Here is a 19,439-nt window from a genome sequence, read left to right on the forward strand (position 1 = left end):
TACAAACCATCGTAAAAAATCTAACGAGTGAACGAGCGAGTTACTCAGATACTAGACAAAGAAAGATGTATTGAAGAACAGATTTATTTTGATATACTTTATGTTAGTTGCATCCAGTTGACCAGTTAAATTCTCCAAAATTGTTTTTTCGGTGTGAAATTTCGTGCAAAGTTTGAAGTTGTACTACAAGACCAATTCCTATCAGTCGTTGCGACTCACCTTAAATCAGACTTTTCTACTACCGTAATTTGAGTGGCAGAAAGCGAGGAAATCCGTTAAGTGTATTCCACAGAAATTCTCTTAAATACAGAAACAATCGGAGAGGCAAACTCGACTGCAACTGACTTTTGTTTTGCTTAAAATTGTGTGGCGAGAGAAACACAGGAGACACAGTATTACGCGTCATTACAGCGCCGAGCTACAATCAACCAAAACTTCAAAATACTCAATTGAATTTACTTACAGTGACTTTCCTTGCCATTTAAAAGTGAATAGAGATAAACTTGCGTTGGTTAATTGTCGATGGAAGTGTAAAAAGGGCAAAGGTTGACCATTACCACTAGTTCACTCACGAAAATTCACCAACACGACAATTTCACCTGCGCTGTTTCCCGCCGTTACCGTGACCGTGGTCAGAGATAGGAAAATCCGGACCGCGCTAAGAACCAATCAGATCGCAGGATTCGTTACCGTGCCCTCTTAGGAAAAAATAAATACCTATCTCATGATTTTTAGTTTTTTTAGAAGTTAGATCATTAGAAAAAGTGCTGATATAAATGTTTGTTTTGTTCAGTGCAGACCATCAGTCGCCTAGATAGCCAAAGTAAGTTCCAGATATTTACACTATTTTTCGGCGCGCCGCCGTATTGGTGCACCACAGAGGTGCACAAACATGGCGTTTCCATACTGGGCTCTGTAAATTTCTGCGAAACATTTCGACAAATATCTCCGATCTGGGAAAACGCACAAACCTAAAACTTGGAGAAGTGTCTTCCCTATCTATTTCCTGGAAGATCACAATTTCTTGACTTTATCCACTGAATGGTTTTCGTTTTATTTATTTTTTTTTATATTGCGTGACAGTGAAAACGATCTATAGAAAACAATCCAATTTCGACTGATGACAGCATGGTCAACAATATTTTCATTTTTCTTGGAGACAGATGGTAAATTAAACTTTGAACTGAGTTGAACTGCATTCAACGGCCAAGCCATGCCACAGCAAATTTTAATGTACAGGTATATACCACGACCGTTTCTTTAAATCAAGCCGTTAAAGGTGCAACAAAGGTAACAAACATTAGTAGCAAGACAGAAGCTAAATAGATAATCTCGCTAAAATCTCAATTTTTCTGGGCTGACATTTTGCAAAAATAATTATTTCTATATACAGATGGAATGTTTTCCATTTCTGAGTGAATATTTTTTGTTGGCCGTATTTTTTGAGAAGTGATTTATTTTAAACAAGGATTCAATTATTTTTTGCTTATCGTTGAAAAAGACAAGAAGTGAGTCACACTGAAAGTCAGTGTGACGTCACATCATTCACGTTTAATTTAATGCCAAAGTCAAACTCTTGCGTGTGTTTAAATTCACAGTCCAGATGTCTTGGTCAGCAAAAGTTTGCTTCCTCAGTCGCTGTTGTTGAGTTGTCAAAGTGTTCGTTTTCAAGCTGCGCTATGACAATGGTTTTCAAGACTTTCATTTAAATTAAAACATATAAAGGAGGGTGCGTCTAGGACAACAACAACAACAACAACAACAACAACAACCATTTTATTGCATAATACATAGAATATCACGCAGCAAAAGAATACATTAAACTTAAATAAACAAAAAACTACTCAAAATAGTAAAAACTAAACGAACTGAGTAGTTACAAGAATTATTATGCTTTAAATCGGTTGTAGGAAAAATAAAGAAAAGAAGACGTAGAAAGAGAATGAGTTATTTTTTCTCCGCGAAATTTTTCAAGATTTAATGATATACACAAAAATGAGTCTTATATAACGTCTATTTAAAAACTTGAAATGCAAGACAGTATTTCGTGGTTGTAGAAATATGATTTTCCTTATGCGATGGAAAATCATACACGATGAAACTTTTTGAAACTGGATGAGGCTGTTTACTACATGGTCATAGTAGTCAAGATTTTTAAAGTGTATCACTATTTTACTTAACAGTCAAGAACAGTTCCTCAGAGCAAGTATTCGTCCCATTTCTCTTTCAAAATTTGTACAGACAGTTTAGAAATCATAAAAACAATACACCGAATTCATAATGGCGGACGACTCGGGAAAGCCTCGGCACGAGAACATGAAAGCGAGGCGGATGAGGATAAACAAAATCTAGCTTACAGGAGCGTGTGTTGTGTAATTTAAATTGTTGCTGTTCTTAGTACTTGTTTTCGCTATGAATAGCAATAAATCGCCACAGAATCGGTATTGCTGTGTTCCACTTTGTAGTCAAAAGGGGACAACTGGCCCAAACGGCGAGAGAGTTGGATTTTTCAGCATTCCAACCGAAAAATGCTTCAGGGAACAATAGCTACACGCGATACGACGAGATACAGGTAAACACTTCTCTATAACAGATTCTACAAAAGTCTGTTCCCTTCACTTCAAGGAAGAACACCTTAAGAAGAGCCTAGGTATTGGACGGTTAACATACGTCGACGGAGCAGTTCCATCTGTTTTCGCATGGAAGAAGAGCTCGCCTCGGAAGAGACCTCCACCACGACCTAGAGTACCCAGAGAGGATGTGAAAGCTCGAGCGTCGCTTAACATGAGCGCAGTTTCCATTTCAAGTCCAGAAGCCCAAGCAAGTATGGATCGAAGCGACTCAAACATCGATCTTTGTTTAGAAACTGATTCAGCATCGACTACCAGTGAAAATGCATCGTGCGTTTCTGAAAACCGCCCGTCCTATGAAGATCTTCGAAAACAGCTGATTGAAATGGAGCGTGCACTCGAAGACAGTAAATCGAAAAATGAGAAACTGGAAGCCGAGGTAGGGAAAGTAACGGCCCATGCTTTTAACCTTTCAGAGAAGTGTTCAAAATTGGAGAACAGAGTTTTTTCATTAGATAAGTTTATTTCCGATGAAGATATCGCCTTTTACACAGGCTTTCCATCGTATGCGGCTTTTATGGCAACATACACATACTTAAATCCGGGGGAAAGCGGAGAAAACATTCGGTATTGGCGTTCTGTTCAAAATGATGTCGACCCTGAATATTATGAAAGAGAACCTGAACTTGGTGTTGGACCAGGGAGGCCTAGAACATTGAACTCTAAAGAGGAATTCTTCCTTGTAATGTGTAGATTAAGGGATTTGCAGAGCGCCATCTGGGGCATTTGTACAATGTATCTCAATCTACTATCAGCAGGATTGTTATTTCGTGGGTCAACTTCATGTATTTGAGGTTTGGGCAGTTGAACATATGGCCATCCCGAAAAGTGGTGGATGATACCATGCCTCAAGACTTTCAGAGTAAATATCCAAATACAAGGGCTATTATAGATTGCACTGAAATCAAGTGTCAGATGCCGAGTAGTTTGCTCCTTAACAGTGAGTTGTTTAGTTCATACAAAAATCACACAACCCTGAAATGCTTGATTTCAATTTCCCCTGCTGGACATATCTCTTTTATTAGTCAACTTTATACAGGTAGTATATCTGACAGAGAAATTACAGAGAGAAGTGGATTCCTCGACCTTCCTTTTGATGCTAACGATTCTGTCATGGCTGACAAAGGTTTTACCACCCAAGATCTTCTTCCAGATGGCGTGTCTTTAAACATCCCACCCTTTTTAGGGAGTTATGCTCAGATGCCTGCTGAGGATGTTGTCAAAACACAAGAAATTGCCTCTCTCAGAATTCATGTGGAGAGGGCAATTAACAAAGTTAAGAACTTCCATATTTGGGACAGTGTAGTTCCACTCAGCCTATTTGGCATTGTAAATCAGATGTGGACTGTATGTGCACATTTATGTAATGTTCAAGATCCCATTATATCATAGTAATCATCTAATGGGATCCTGAACATTACATACATCCTGTAGTTAGTAGTAGTAGTAGGTCTTCGTCGGTCAGGGTTAAGGGTTAAGGATATGCTAATTATAGTGCCCTACCCTTCATAACAAATTGCCTACATTTTCTCATGTACACAAAAGGTATGGGTGAGACTATAGCCAGCAGAAATATAAACTATACTTATTTCTCTCCTTTGGCAAATTGAGATGAAAACCAGTTATTCACAGATTATGCCCTTGTTGGGCTGGAATCATTACCTTGCTGTTTGAATTCTGCAAGAGCAAAAGTAATAAAATGCGGAAAATAATATCCACTGATACTTTGACTAATGTTATTCCAGAATTGCTGATCAAATGTAATTCTTTGGATTGACATCCCCTTGAATGTATATACAACAAAGTCACACCAAGAAGCACCAGTTATTGCCAATTGGCCCTGTACTTGAGCATAGTACTCACGGTTAGTTTTTAATCGACACTGGTCTCCTACACGTTCACAGACGAATTTGGGATCAGAACAAGCATCCAGTGGTGTCACAGAAGATTTTGTTGAGGGGCATTTTACTTCTAAAATTCCAAAAGGCTGGCTACAACCAAAGTCAATCACTTTTCCATCAGGTGTGGCAGCTAAGACAGGCAATTCTTTCGAAATAACCAGCCCTCACTTGAGGACTGCTACTGGTGTTTTCCTTGCAGTCATAAATTTTTGGTACTCATGAATGGCAGTTGCCTCATATTTTCTTCCATGTGCAGTATGTCTGCTTGTAAACTCTTCGGGGTTGATCAATTGTTTAGCAAAAGTGTCATGGTTTCTTTGCCTTCTCGAAATCAAATGAAATCTTGAGGCTGTAAACCTAAACCTCCTCTCTTCCCTCCATCTCTCACTGCCTACCTGCTCTCTTGTTTCCATTTCAATTTTGTTCAGCTTATCTTCATCAACCTCAAGAGAAGATAAAAATGTTCTCTGCTCACTAGTAACAGTGTCTGGATAAACTCTAGGTTGAGTGTCTTTAAGGGGAAATCGTGGATAATTATTTATACCAGTGTTTATGTCAGGAGACCTTGGAACAGTGCTTATATTGGCATACACAGGAAAATTAGCCTCAGTATAAGACAACTGGTAGCTGTTTGTAGATCCAACAGGGCTACTGCCATATTTGGTTTGCATCATCTCATTTGAAGCATTTGGGGAAAGGGTTGCAATTCCCATTTTAGGATTAATTGCTGCAATAGCTTTTTTAAACCTTTCCTCTTCTGAAACATCAGGCTTTGTTATTTTGCGGGCCTCGTACAGTTGACACATAACAGCTTTATCAGACTTCTCATCATCAGGCTTAATTTTTGTCACAACTAAATCCATCACTGGTTGGGGATGGATTGAATCACCTCGGGTCCTTTAATGCCAGCTTTGTAACTGATGTACAGGCCAAAGCTGGATTTTCATCCAATTCATCCTTTAGATCTTCTGTTGTTTTGCTCTCAAACAGTGAGTATTTGCAAATTTTCAACAGGAGGGCTAATGTGTGGTTACAATAGCCAACTTCACCAGCAGCACATGTGCAAGAGGCAGCCATTACTTGTCCAGTTATAATGCAAAGAGCAACTTGTATTTTATGAGGGGTTTCATGTTTCTTGTAGCTATGATAGCACTTACATTGAAAATAGAAATAATTTTCATCATCATTGGCTTCAATACCCTTTAAATATTCCTCTTGGAGAAAAGTTTTTGCACGTTTTAAGCCTGTGGGCACAGAATGGTGTTCCACACTCCCCATCTTCTTGCCAGAATTTGCTATATGTTTTTTCATTTCAGCCTTTGTAAACAATGGCAATTTTTCAAGAGCTTTACCCCAGGCAGTTGTAGGATAATTTACTTTGCTAACATCCTTTATCTGGGTCGAGGAATTAGCAAGCGAAATAGAGCATTCTCTGGCTTTTCGCTTTGTGAATATCTTGTTGGGATCTGGGTCAATTATAATTTTGTGCCTGCCACTTGCAATGTACTCTTCCACTCTAGTAAAGATAAAGTGACAACAAAAATTACGCTCGCAAGCTTAAGTTTAATAATTTGCAACATTTAACCTAACGGGACGTGTTTGCGAATTAAGAGGATTTTAATATATAGTAAAAAAAGGCTAATGGTTCTCAGGATCCGTATTTCACGCGGAATAACAAAACAGAACATTTCATGTTTCGAGATCAAACATACCGCTTTACGAGCTGGGCTTTCAAATTGAGGCCTTTACACAAATCACCCCTACATCGCAGCCAAAACAAAAGATCAGCTTTCTTCAGTTCTGCTGGCTTTCTTCCTTCAAGACTAGCGCCGGGAATGTCACTTTCCGTAAGCAAAAGTGGAGCTGTAAACGTGTTTGTCGCCATATTGAAGGTTTTAGATCTATCCTCATTCGCCTCGCCTTCATGTTCTCGTGCCGAGGCTTTCCCGAGTCGTCCGCCATTATGAATTCGGTGTATATGAAGCTTTCCAATCACAAGTACAGTTCAATGTGTCAAAAAGAACACAAACGTAATGCCTTTCAGAAAGGTATTTCGCTTCTGATATATACTTCACTTGATGAATTTCATTTGTAAATGCAGTCTAAGGGATTAGTATTCACGATACCAAAGCACAAAACAAATACTTAAAACTGCATAATTATGAAGAGTAAGATCGAAATTGGTTAAAGTAAACAAATTTCATTGTTGATTACTGTAACCTAGTCTCGATATTCAAATAACTTGACGTTTTGAAGTTAGCAAACCACACAAAGCCAAAAATCTCTTCTTTCATTGGATTAAACGAAGAATGATTGCGGCATTCAATTTTGGCAGAAGTGTCAGGCCTAAACTCAAGTTATTCAAAACAATGGATTCGTGTTCAGTGGCGAACTGAAAGGGACAAGATTCTATTTCGAGGTTCCAATCTGAAGAAAATGTTTCCAGGCGCGGACTTTGATGTATCCGTATCAAAGAACAAAAGACTTCAGGAAGTGTTTACAGGTAAGATCGGTGTCGCTCGTTTATTTTTCGTTTAAGTGCGTTTGCGTTTCTTCTCTGAGTCAGTAAATGCCAGCTTGGTGAGCTGGTGTTCAAACAATTCATAATTCAATTCGTCATAAACACCGAACCAAAAGAACGATTTCAGACACTAACAAAAGAAGCTGAACCTTTGCATGCATTTCCTCGTGTGTTAAATTTCGTTTTCTACATGTCAACCGCGTTTAGCCTTGTTTTTAGTTTCCCTTTTCGTTTCTAAATTGACTACTTTTAGCGAGGCTTTTCCTCCCATTCAAAACAAGTTAACCTATAGTGATCAGACAGTATTATAATATAGATAGGACCCTGCGCGCGTTCTGATTGATCAAAAATCCATGTTTTATCAGAGTATAAAACATAGAGAAAGCGTGTCTTATTGTTTTTCGCCACATTATCTCTAGTCAACATTTTTGTTAGAGATGGCGGAAAGCATTTTCTTTGAAGAAATTTGTGATGGAGTTCTCTGCGAGGCAGCAAAAAGTTTTGACGATGAGGCATATTAAATTGCGTCAGCTTGTCGATCTGTGTGCTTCGCTGTTTCTACTCGCGGCGTGTAAAATCTATGTCATAAAACAAATGAAGAAGCCTAAGCCGTGTATGACACTGTGAAAGGTAGCCTGCGGGTCGTTTTTTCTACATTTCCCTCGTGTTCTCAAGTGCCCGTCGTGTTTTATCACAGTGTAATACACGGCTTAGGCTTCTTTATTTGTTAAACACAAAATAACAATCCAATTTCGACTGATCACAGCATTGTCAACATTGTGTTCGGTTATTCTCGGAGTCAGATACCAAATTAAAGATTTAACTGAGTTGAACTGTATTCCACAGCAGATTTTGAGGTACATCAGTATATATTTAAAAATGCGCACACTATGTTGTTGACAACGGCCTTCGTTGACATTATCAGTGCAGTATTCGTCTCTAAATCAGAGCCATTTAAGTGATTCAAGCAAACGAATTGAAGGTCTATATGGACCGTGATGTCGTTTTTTCTATCTGAAAGCCATTGAGAAATATATAATTTTATACTCTCTGTATCTGATTTGTCTCATTAAATTTTTTAATAAGAAGAGAAACTTAATAACGAACGTCCAGCGTTTGCTGCATTTTTTCCATTGCGACAGAACAAAATTGAGATTTGGAAAAAAATTGATGGTCACAAGTGACTGCACTAGCGAGTTTCTGCGTTTGCGGCTAGATTGCGATCAGATTTTTAATGTGTGGATATTCTGATTAACCATTACTAATTTCCTCATGTACAGCGCAATAAGATGACTCGATATTAAGTGTTTTTTAGATCTGTTTTCAAATGTAAATCGAATGCAATTATACCATAAACAGTTTCCCTATGCCGTTGAGGGCGCAACAAAGGCAACACACTTTCGCAGGAATTGAAGAAAGCAGCTAATTAGATCATCTCTAAAATCCTAGGTTTCTGGGCTGACATTTGCAACGTAAGTATATGGAATGTTTTGCATTTTTGAGTTAATATTTTTGTTGGTCTTTATTTTAAATTAGCGATATTTGTTAAAGAACAAGGATTCAATGAGTTTTTTTCGTATCATTACAAAAAAGAAGAAGTGATCCATCGCTTTGGTTTGTTTGATATCGCGTTGCAGCAGGAGCTAAAGTAACAGAATAAAAACCTTTATCCTATTGGACAAATCCACGACTAAACAAACCGTTCTACATGAATAACGAATAACATTTTTTGTTAGAAAGATAAATAAGTGTACATAACAAATCCATTGTTTCACAAACTTGTTCTGACGAAAATTTACCTAAACAAACAAAGGAAGTAACAAACAGTGTGGTCAGTAAGTCAAGGAAAGAGAACTCCTCGGAGAATTTAGTTTCTTGCTTGGAGAATTTAACGATGTAAGTTTGCAATTCTATTGAATATTCGTAAATTTTCTCAAAGGTTTTAATGTTAAATCTAACATTAACTTCTCTGTTCCACTGTTTAGCTTTGTGTACAGACTCAGACGACTCAGAGGCTGAGTTTATTCAAAGGTAAATGATCTAGTGTTAACTGAGAAGCCTGCACTAATTTTTTTAAAAATAGTACGTCACCAGATTTAGAGAAAATGGAAAAAACTTTAAATTCGTACACCATAAACCATAGCCAGGGTAAACATACTGAAACATTAGATCACTCGATTGTGGGTAAATTAGTTGTCGAGTTCTCTCAACGACGGATACTTTAGCAGTATGAGATTTTAAATATATCAATAAGAGTAAAGTAATGTTTATAACTAGACTCATTTCAAATGTTTTAGGACTTTCTTTCAATATCTTAGGGGTCAGGTTATTATTTTCTGTAAAAAGAAAATATGTTTCCGTCATAAATATTTTTCCGTTGTAAATTCACTTCGTTACCTTATCGTTACCGTTCACATTTTTGCTGTCTTTAACAACACAGGTTGAATTGATCAATTGTACATTTTAACTGTTAGCAGAGAAATGACGTGTTTATTAACTGATAGCTGAGATCTGAGATCTTCAAAATTGATTCATAGGCTGAGAAATATTCTGAAAAATAAATTGAAAAAAACGTACCCCAGAGCCCTCATTGAGGCCCTAAAAATAGCGCGGACTGTATAAAACTACGATTCAATTACTTAGACACTCTCATTTTAGCCCGTAGAAAACGATCTAATCGCTAAGTACACTAAACTCAACAGATACAAAATTCGTAAGTTTGAGCGAAACTTCTGTGATAAACATTGCGTACACTTCAGTGAGCCAAGATTAACGACAAAGACGTTCTACTTCTATAATAAAACACTCATCTTAATTTTAACTTTGAAACAAGAACTGCACTTCCTTCAGGTTTTGACGATGTATTTCATTTTAGAAAAGATCAGACGTACGACAAACAGAAGGAATTTGATAATTACCCAGAGTCTGTAGTTGGACTTTAATTCATTTTAGAAGCACGTGTTAAAACCTTTTATTATTTCAGGACTTGACTTCGGAGTGTAAAAAAGAAGGGTTCTTTTTATTATCCGAATTTTTTGATTACAGCAAAGTTGCCTTTCGGCTGAAAAAAACTATAATGGAATTTTATCCAATAAACAAAGGAAAACAGGAACAACTGTGACTCGCACTCATTCGTTAAAAAAAGATCTATAAACAAATAAATTGCCTGAGCAAAACGTAAAATTATAACACGTGTTCTTATTGGGCAGAGAGCAGAAAGCAAACAGTTTTAGCGAATAGCTTTGCTTGTGAAAATGTACATTAGACTATTGCTGTGTATGCCGTTTCACAAACTTGTTCTTACGCGAACCTCACACCGACAAACAAAGAAACAAAGTTTGCCTGACTAACAAAGAAGGAGTTCATTTTATTTCTGAACGGAGAGGCGAAAGGACTATAAGTTTAAGATGTAAGTTGATTATTATTATTATTATTATTATTTTGATTCTTTCCTTTTTTGTAACATTGTTCAATCTAACACTCGTTCTTCTCTTCCCTGTTTAGCTTTTTGTTCCATTCAGACGGCACACTAGCAACGGCTGAGTTGCTTCAAAGGTAAGTGATTTCATTCATTGCACGTCTCGCTAGAGCAATCATGTTTTAGCTTTTAATTCATTTCTCCAAAACCAGCGTAATATAAATTATCAGTATCTTTTAGCTTTCGTCTTGGCGGAAAAAAGCAACACAAAAAATAAGATCAAACGAATGTTACAAGTTTCAAATGAACTTCTTTTTGCAGTTGCGTTCATCAGCCTAGTATCAACGCTTCTTAAAAGGTCGATTTTATTATTCGATACAAAATGGGAATAAAATCGCATCATGCAGTGACGCTACTTATATTTCAAGGTGAAACGCATCAGTTGACAAATCATTTGGCTGTGATATGTTCGTTGAACGATATGTCTTTTGTGCAAAAGAAAAATCTGTGTAGAAAATCTATACCACTGAAGTCGTGTTTCCTTTCGACAATGTTATTATATAACAATGTTGTATCACTAGTGTTCATGGCTTTTAAAAAAAGTAACTACCAATATTTAGCAAAAGATCGGAGCAAGTGCTTAGCTCATCGTCGAATAATGAGTTTTTGATATTTGATCAAAGTACTCGAAAACAGAAATAGAGTTATAACTAATAAACAAATGCATGGGAAAATCGAAGTTTTCGTCACCGTGCACTTCTAAAAAGTGTTTTCCGATAGCAGAATACTTGTGTTCGGCAATGCGTTAATGAAGGTGTCGGGCTGTCTCCACGAGGTTACCTTTTAATGTTGCCATTTTGCAATGTTACTCGTTCCTTAAAATCACTCGATTTGTAACGATTTGTGTTTAGAAAGTAAGTTAAATTAGAATTGTCTGGATTATTTGTGCACGCTTTTACCATCAATGCTGTTGGGTTTCTAATTCAAAAAGGATCCTTACAAAAAAAGAAAGTGTAAAGGGATAAAAATGTAAGCCTTTTCGTCACTGTTGAGTTTGTAAATGTTGGATAAGAACTTATTGACAGCATTGGGGCGCTTTTTCAGATATACTTGTAACCTTGTTCATTCACGCGACGAGAGAAGGCCGCCAATGAGCTGACGGTGTGGCACATATATTTCAATAGTAAATAAATGACTTTAAAAAAAAAAAGGTTCTAAGACCGTGTTAAATTTGTCCAAGTGTCATAAAGGCAAAGAAAATGAAAGACGTCCCAACGCCTTAAAGCAAGGATTTGAACAAAAGCTTCAAAAATTCACAGAAGCGAAGATTATCGCCGTCTGCTCATTAAACATATTAGTGCCGTTGTCTTTTTTTTTTTCTTTTTTTGAAAACGTTCTAGGCAAAGGTCTAAATCATCTTTACCTGCATTTTCAAGGAACCTGTTACTCAAAAATGGAGAAAGTTGGCTCGTTGTCGTTGTTTTGGAAAAGTACTTTTGGTCCACAACACGTACACAGTTCTAAAACACGATTTAACGTGAAACTTGCCAACACAAAACAAATTGACATTAATGTCAGATTCCGCGTAATTGGTCAGGCTAGACATGATCTGACCAGTGAGAGTGCTTAACGTTTGCACGCAATTTGCTAGTAAACGTGTTTCAACATGAATCTCCATTTGTCGGCTAACAAGATAAAATAATACACTGATAGCAGTATCATTTTCATTAAGATGGTTGCTGCCACAGTGGAAGGTAGGAACTTAATCGACTAAGCTGTACAGTCTTTTTGTTTTTGTTTTGTTTTTTTTTGCCTTTCCTGGGTTAGTTATCACTAAAACGAATCAAAGAATTATTTCTTTCTAGCGTAATTCTTACTTTCTCTTTTACAACTTCATTGAACTTAATGCTGCAAAGTCTCTCATGGACTTCCGAATACTTCACTCCTGTATCGCTGAACGAAAAGCAACACGGAACCAAACTGAGCGCTCATAACAGCTAAAGCAGCTCTCGACAGTCACTAGTACTCAGCATCTCTTGTGCTATAAAAACCAATAATATAAATGTAGGCGTCATGGTTTTTTCTTGTTATTGGCGATTAGATCAAGAACTTTATCCATTTCCATGGCCTCCAGCAGAGTAAAATCATTTCTGCGCTAATTTTCAAGCACATGATATTAACTCAGAACGATCAAAAAGGAAAATGTAGGAAAACTGTGAAACAGTGGAATAAATGACTAAAGAAGTTTTCCAGAAGGCACAGGATAAACTCTAAGTGTCACCGTGACCATTCTTGTTTACTTTTCTGACATTTATCTCTACAGGCTTAATGATATTAAAGGGAAACCCTCGTACAGAGAACTTGCTGATCATGTTGTTCCTACTTCTTTTTGTGTTGATAACCCTGGCCTCTGCGACCGCCAATAATGTCAGCAGCAAACCATGTGACAACAATGTGAGTAGCTCCCTCTTTTTTGTGTGAGTTAAAATAAAGGAGGAAAAAAGACAGATAGGAAGAACGAGAATAGTGCAGATGATATTATCGCTTCTAAACAGCGATAATTGCTGTTGACTGAATACAAGAAGACTTAAATCAAGGCTCTTCCTGTCACTTTATCATAGCTGGGACCTTCACAGAACTCAAGGTGTTGATCTTTCTTCTGACACAGGTCTCAATGTGTTACGGTGGACAACCAGGTACAAATGGCATCCCCGGTATGCATGGCATGCCGGGTACCCCTGGGGCACCTGGCCGTAATGGATGTGACGGAGCCAAAGGAGACCAGGGCAGCCCAGGGACGACTGGGTCCCAAGGACCATCCGGTGCGGAAGGAAAGAAAGGAGATAAAGGAGAGTCTGGAGCTCAGGGCCCCGCCGGCCAAAAGGGACAGCGAGGGGAGAAAGGTGAGAGTGGAACTCCAGGATCGCCTCAGCTTTCCTCTCACATGAACTGGAAGGAATGTACTTGGAAAAAGAGCGACGGCAAAGACTCAGGTGTAATCCAGGCAAGTGATTCACAACATGAGTGTATAATGTATTCAAAAAGTTCTGTCATTTGTCATTACTATAACTATGGGATAGAATTTAATCGTTAAACAGGTCGTAACCTGTACGTAGGCTTTGGTCGATTGTGCTGGCATAATTTTTGGCATAATTAGCAAATCGAGCATGATTTGTAGCCTTTATCTCAATTTAGCACTGCTTACATAATCTGGATTTTCTGCCTTTACTAAATGACGTAATTTCGTTTTGAATATACTTCTTTTTACTAGTTCTGCTTTTAAAACTTCTGTTACTGTAATCGTCGGGTCGCCTTGTTCTTGTTCTTTGGCCTCGTGATACTACTCTGTAGTGAGCTGTCTGAGCATAATGATCTCAGATGGCGTCCTCGTCGTCGATCTCAGCACTTCCCAAGTTCCAGTTCAGATGGTTCAGCAGCTTGTAATGTCGTAGAGAGAGCTTCAATCTCCTGGGAGCGTTTATTGAAACCGTCATTAAGAGCGAATTAACCGAATTTATACCCCCAGCGTAGTACAACTGTACAAGGGTGGGGGGGGGGGGGGAAGAGAAGGTTTGATGGAACCCTTCCCATAGATTTCCGTTCTGTTAAGGCACAAAGAAATACATTTACATCAGGAGCCATAATCGGGGACGGAGACCGTAAGTCTCGGGATTCGCGCGCACCTATGATATGGGACAATTTTTCTATTTTTAGAACAAATTGCGCCATCCTGACGTCATATATCCGCGCGGATTCACGCACATGTCGGGGGCTCTCGCGTGGATGTTGTCACGTTGCGTGATCAAATGGTGAGAGTTGAGACATTCTCTTGCGTATTTTTCACAGCGATGGTAGGGAATAAGGGAGGGAATACGAACCAGGGCGCTTATATGTAGTTTTATGCTCTGAGCTAACGGAAAAGGTGGGTTTTTCAGGGTCGAAAACAAGACTTCAATCTCGCGCTGGGAATGAATAATAAGATCTGCTCACGCTAGTTGTAAGCTTACGCGTATGTTTTTGTGTTTGTTCTGACTTAAGAATATAGCGAGAAAACTCTCTACTCTGGTATCGAGTTAATTTGTGAGTTTCTCAGACAATGGTTAATCATCTGTTTTGATGGTCTCTTATTGTTTCTGCTTGTTTGGAAGTTTTTGAAAGGAAAGTCTGACGCGTGCAATTAGCTCATTTGCATAGTGCAGCTCGTGCACTTTCAAGGCCGAGTCGGTGTTTTCAAATGTCAACAAATCTTGACAAAGATTTCTTTCGTTATCTTTTGTGCTGAGATGCTGCAACAAATTTTACGAACGCGAAAAAGGCTACTAACGTCATGTGTGTTTCTTCAGCATAAGCATAGTGAAGTTTTACACTGCGAAAATGAAAATAGACAAGGAGTTTTGATAACTCGGCATTGATTCGATCAACAAAATCGAAATGGTTATTCCAAGTTGATTAAAGAAAGCGTCATCGTAACTTTGCTGATTATTTCTGCTTTATTCACATATTTTCGGCTTAGCTTTTAATATGTTCTCAAACATTTATCAATCTTAAAACATATTTAAAAACTATAGAGTTATTGTTTGAGTTCGATGTACGCTTTCACACGAAAGTGCAGCGGAAGTAGAATTTGTCATGTTTACTCACTGTACAAAACACGCATCGGCGGGCGCTCTCATTCATCGACAACAGCGAATTTACTGGAATTTTGCACGAATAAAACTGAGCAGTATCTACGGACGTAAAGTTATTGGGCCTTGATGAAACATCAAGCGTTGCATACAACTCCAGCGAAACTCAAACTAGCAATTATTTTGTTTTACTTTTCGGTCGCGATAGATCACTGACAAATTCCTTGCAAGCGTGTGGCAAGAGGAGCTAGGAAACTATGAAGTCCTGAAGCTCTGCTATATCTAAATATATCCAGCTAGTTTTTTGCTGTGTAATGGAAAAGCTGTTAATCTTCAACATATGTGAAATTTAAAGTGGATTAATGTACAGCTCATGTAAAAGAAGCATCCGTCGGAACACAACCTGGTCAGCGATATATATATAAGCTTACAGCGGAACATAACTAAATTCGACACTGTCTTACTTCACTCAAACTGGAGCAGCTTACGACGAAAATACTTAAGCAAAATTCCAACAGACGTAAACGCGTTGAGTTGTGGGCCAAAAACATGAAAAATGTCGGGACTTTCGGACGCCATTTCCCCCGCGCGACATCCGCAAAAATCCTCGCAGCATGTACGCGCGTGTGCCGCAGGTGATGGCGCAATTTGTTCTAAAAATAGAATTATTGTCCCATATCATGGGGACAACCCCAATACTAGAAATGGCGCGCGCTTACGGTCTCCGTCCCCGATTATGGCTCCTGATTTACATAGATTAGATAGCCCTGAGCTTGCTCTACAAAGTGATACCATTTTTGTTGATTATGACGTTATTTGACCCACCATCTTGGATCCGCTATCTTGGATTTCACTTAAAAAGTCAAGAAATAACGGAAATTAAGGTGGCTCAAAACCGTTTTCTGGGTGTTTTTTTTAGATTTATAGAACTAGGTGCGATTTTTCAGGCTTGGAAATGTGTTGTTTTGAATGGCTCTGCAATTCTTTTAAGGTAACTGCCTACTGTACCTTTCATTGTGTTCAAGTCATAGATTAAGATTGCACTGTTCTGTGGCATAGCAACAAACTTAACCCAATTTTTACCATCAATTGCATCTGACCAAGTCGGTGACCACAATTTGTTTTTTCTAAAAATCTTTTCGTTACTTATAGAAGAAGAAACAGGGAAATTATAAAAAAAAATCTGTAGAGTAGTTTTTGCTTAAATTAAAAAAAAAAAATGGAAATTTCCAAGTTGGAGAACTTCCACTCCACAATTTTTTTTACAATTTCGCACATGCATTCTGGTTTTGCTGTTGAATAATTTTTTGCATTAAAAAATTAGGGTCACCGGATTAGTTTTTGAGATGTTAGCTTCGTGGTTAAGGACTTTTTTGCGCGCGATCTATACGCGCAAATTAAAATCTCGACTTCGCAAGATCGGCCCTTGCGCAATTCCACGCGGACAGATCAATGGATCCGCGAATAGTTTTTTTTTTTCGCTGTTGTCGTTAGCAGCATAAGCGGTAGAAGAGGAGTTCCATAAATACCCGAAGGTGAAACTGGCCAAGTAGAAAGAACGAAGAAAACCTGCAGACTAGTTTCTTGCTGTTTTTTTTTAGAATGATATGGTCGGCGCGATCGATCGCAACATCAACATCACAATTTTCGTTTACGTTCCAGCACAAAGGTTAAAAGAATGTTTTTCCTTTGAAATTGCCTGAAGGATGGATGTTCTCGAAGGTATAGATAACTGATAACGCAAACATCTTACTAATCTTCGTGGAAACAAAGTTTTACGAAGTAGGCCTCGCGCCGCCATGTTTGTTTTGCAAACTTTAAACAATTATTGGATGAGGTTTTTGTGATATCCAGAATAATCAAGGTCGAGGTAAGGGTTATCAGCCGAAGCCGAAGGCTTTTTCTGGATATCACGAAAGCCGAATCTAATAGTTGTTTTATTATACACCGAACAAAAAAAAAAAAATGGAAGTCATGTTTTTGCTTCCTCACTTAAACGGCAACCAACACAAAGCGCTCGAACTTTACATGATTACCCTTAGAAATTATGCACCGCGGTCATATATGACATAATTACCCGTGACCTTGAGTGTCCTTAACATGATTATTGTATAAACTGCAGCTAGATGACGTCTCAGGCGCTGATTTCGAAAATTCACCGTACGCTTTCGGCCAATCAGAAAAGAGATAGTGAGTTCAATGTATGATAATACATCTAATCTCGCGACCCCTCGGGTGATAGCGTGATGCCTGGTGCTGAAGTGCCCGCTAGAGTCTAGGCGCCTCACGGAAATATTACTGTTTTGAGCCGCCTTAATATACAATCAAGTCAGGATGCTTAGAAATGTAGAAAACGGCGGTTCCCATCGGTGTTATTCCTTCTTTTGTCTTTATTCGCCCTTTTCTGTCTTTATTTTGCTTAAAAACCAAGTAGCATAATTTTGATGCGAGGAGCATAATTTAGAGAAACGAGCATAATTCGAGCATAATTTCCAAAAATTTTGAGCAGTGTTAGGAGCATAATATGCCAGTTTTACGAGCACAATCGACAAAAGCCTAGAAGCTGCGTACTTTGATTATTATTTTCTTTGACCCATGCAGCCCTCACCTGAAAGGGTAAATGTCCTATGTACTCTGGAATGGGTAGCATTTCACTGACAATGTCGAGTCCGGTTTTTATTAGCAGGATTTTCAATTGATCCGTCAAGCTAGAGAAATAGTGTCTTATGAACGTCATATCTATTTTTTGACAAGTAGTATTAATGATTAATTTATTTTCCAACAGTCCTACTTCATTCTCGTCCCTTTCTTGCTGGAGGTGATTTTCTAATTTCATTGAGATTGATTAATTTGATTATTTCTGTAGAACTGTGAATTTATGAAGAACTTTACACACACTGCCCTCCATGTTTACTTTGCTGGTAACCTCAGGATTTATGGATGTGACGACTGTTGTAGTCGTTGGTATTTCACCTTCAATGGCGCTGAATGCAGCTCTCCTGGCTCCATTGCCGGTGCGTTCTACATGCAAACCGGCAAGAACCACAATCTTCATCGTCACCGCCATATTGAAGGTCACTGTAATAACATCCACAAGGGAAAAGTGCGAGTGGGATTCTGGGTTGGAAATTGCAACACTGGCCACAAGAATGCTGACGCTTACACAGGGTGGGCGACAATGTCCCGGATCTTCATTGAAGAGGTTCCAAAAGCTCAGCAGTAAACACATTACACGTGATTCACTGGACTTTCTAGAAAAACCTCGATATAGTAAGAAGGTTGTACCGCTGTAGCTTTAGAAGCGTTTATATCAACAGATTTGAAATTGTTGTATCAGCTAAGCAATAAAGTCCAGGAACATTATTAAAAAGTTGTCTCTTTTTTCAGTCTTAAGTCTCCTCATCATCAACTTACGAATTTCTAACACGAATTAACCTTAGAGTATGCCTTAAGTGCGACTGAAACACTTGGAAATATGCATCAATAAAAAAAGGTACATATTAATATATAAATTTTCTTTCTGGTAACCCAGAATGGAACCCTTTTCGTTCAGTTATGGAATTAAGCTTGAAATGTGATCACCTGCGTTTCTGTCAACCGAAAGTAGGTGTGACGTTACATCATTCACGTTTAATTTAAAGCCAAAGTCAAACTCTCGCGTGTCTTTAAATTCACAGCCCACATGTCTTGGTCAGAAAAAGTTTGTCAGTTTCCTCAGTCGCTGTTGCTGAGTTGATAAAGTGTTTGTTTTCAAGCTACGCTGTGACAATGGTTTTCAATACATTCATTGAAATTAAAACATATAAATTAAGGAAAGTGCATCTAGGAGCTATTTTTGTCCGCGACATTTTCAAGATTTTATGATATACACAAATTGAGTCTTAGATAATGTCTGTTTTAAATCTGACTTGAAATGTAAGAGAGTATTTCGTGATTGTCGAAATATGATTTTCCTTATGCGATGGAGACGTGAGGAAACTTTTTGAAACTGGATGAGGGCTGTTTATTTCATGGTGATAGTAGTCAAGATTTTGAAGGTGTATCATTTTTTGACTTAACAGTCTTGAACAATTCCCCAGGGCAAGTATTTGTCTCATTTCTCTCCTAAAATATGTACAGTCATTTTTGAAATCATGAAACTAATATGAAGCTTTCGAATCACGAGTACAGTTCAATGTGTCAAAAAGAACACAAACGTAATAGCTTTCATAAAGTTGTTTCGCTTTGATATTTACTTGATGACTTTCATTTGTAAACACCACTAGAGAGCAAGTAGTCTAAGAGATAAATTGTCAGGGGAAAAATGATATAGCAATGGTGTTAAAAATAGGACTTCTACTTTGT

The 19,439-nt window shown here is 38.1% G+C and overlaps 1 protein-coding gene and 1 pseudogene across 1 annotated transcript; both read left to right on the forward strand.

Moving 5' to 3' along the window:
• The first annotated feature begins 2,290 nt into the window (after positions 1-2,290).
• Positions 2,291-4,024, forward strand: LOC145466463 (uncharacterized; annotated as a pseudogene).
• A 7,898-nt stretch (positions 4,025-11,922) lies between these two features.
• Positions 11,923-18,579, forward strand: LOC145466549 (uncharacterized). The gene is made up of 3 exons (XM_081450265.1): positions 11,923-12,924; positions 13,139-13,474; positions 17,962-18,579. The coding sequence occupies exons 1-3, from the start codon at positions 12,799-12,801 to the stop codon at positions 18,316-18,318; spliced, it is 819 nt and encodes a 272-aa protein (XP_081306391.1). The 5' UTR covers positions 11,923-12,798; the 3' UTR covers positions 18,319-18,579.
• Positions 18,580-19,439: the final 860 nt, after the last annotated feature.

The sequence above is a fragment of the Orbicella franksi genome, chromosome 13, assembly GCF_964199315.1.
Source record: "Orbicella franksi chromosome 13, jaOrbFran1.1, whole genome shotgun sequence".
Taxonomy (NCBI): Eukaryota; Metazoa; Cnidaria; class Anthozoa; order Scleractinia; family Merulinidae; genus Orbicella; species Orbicella franksi.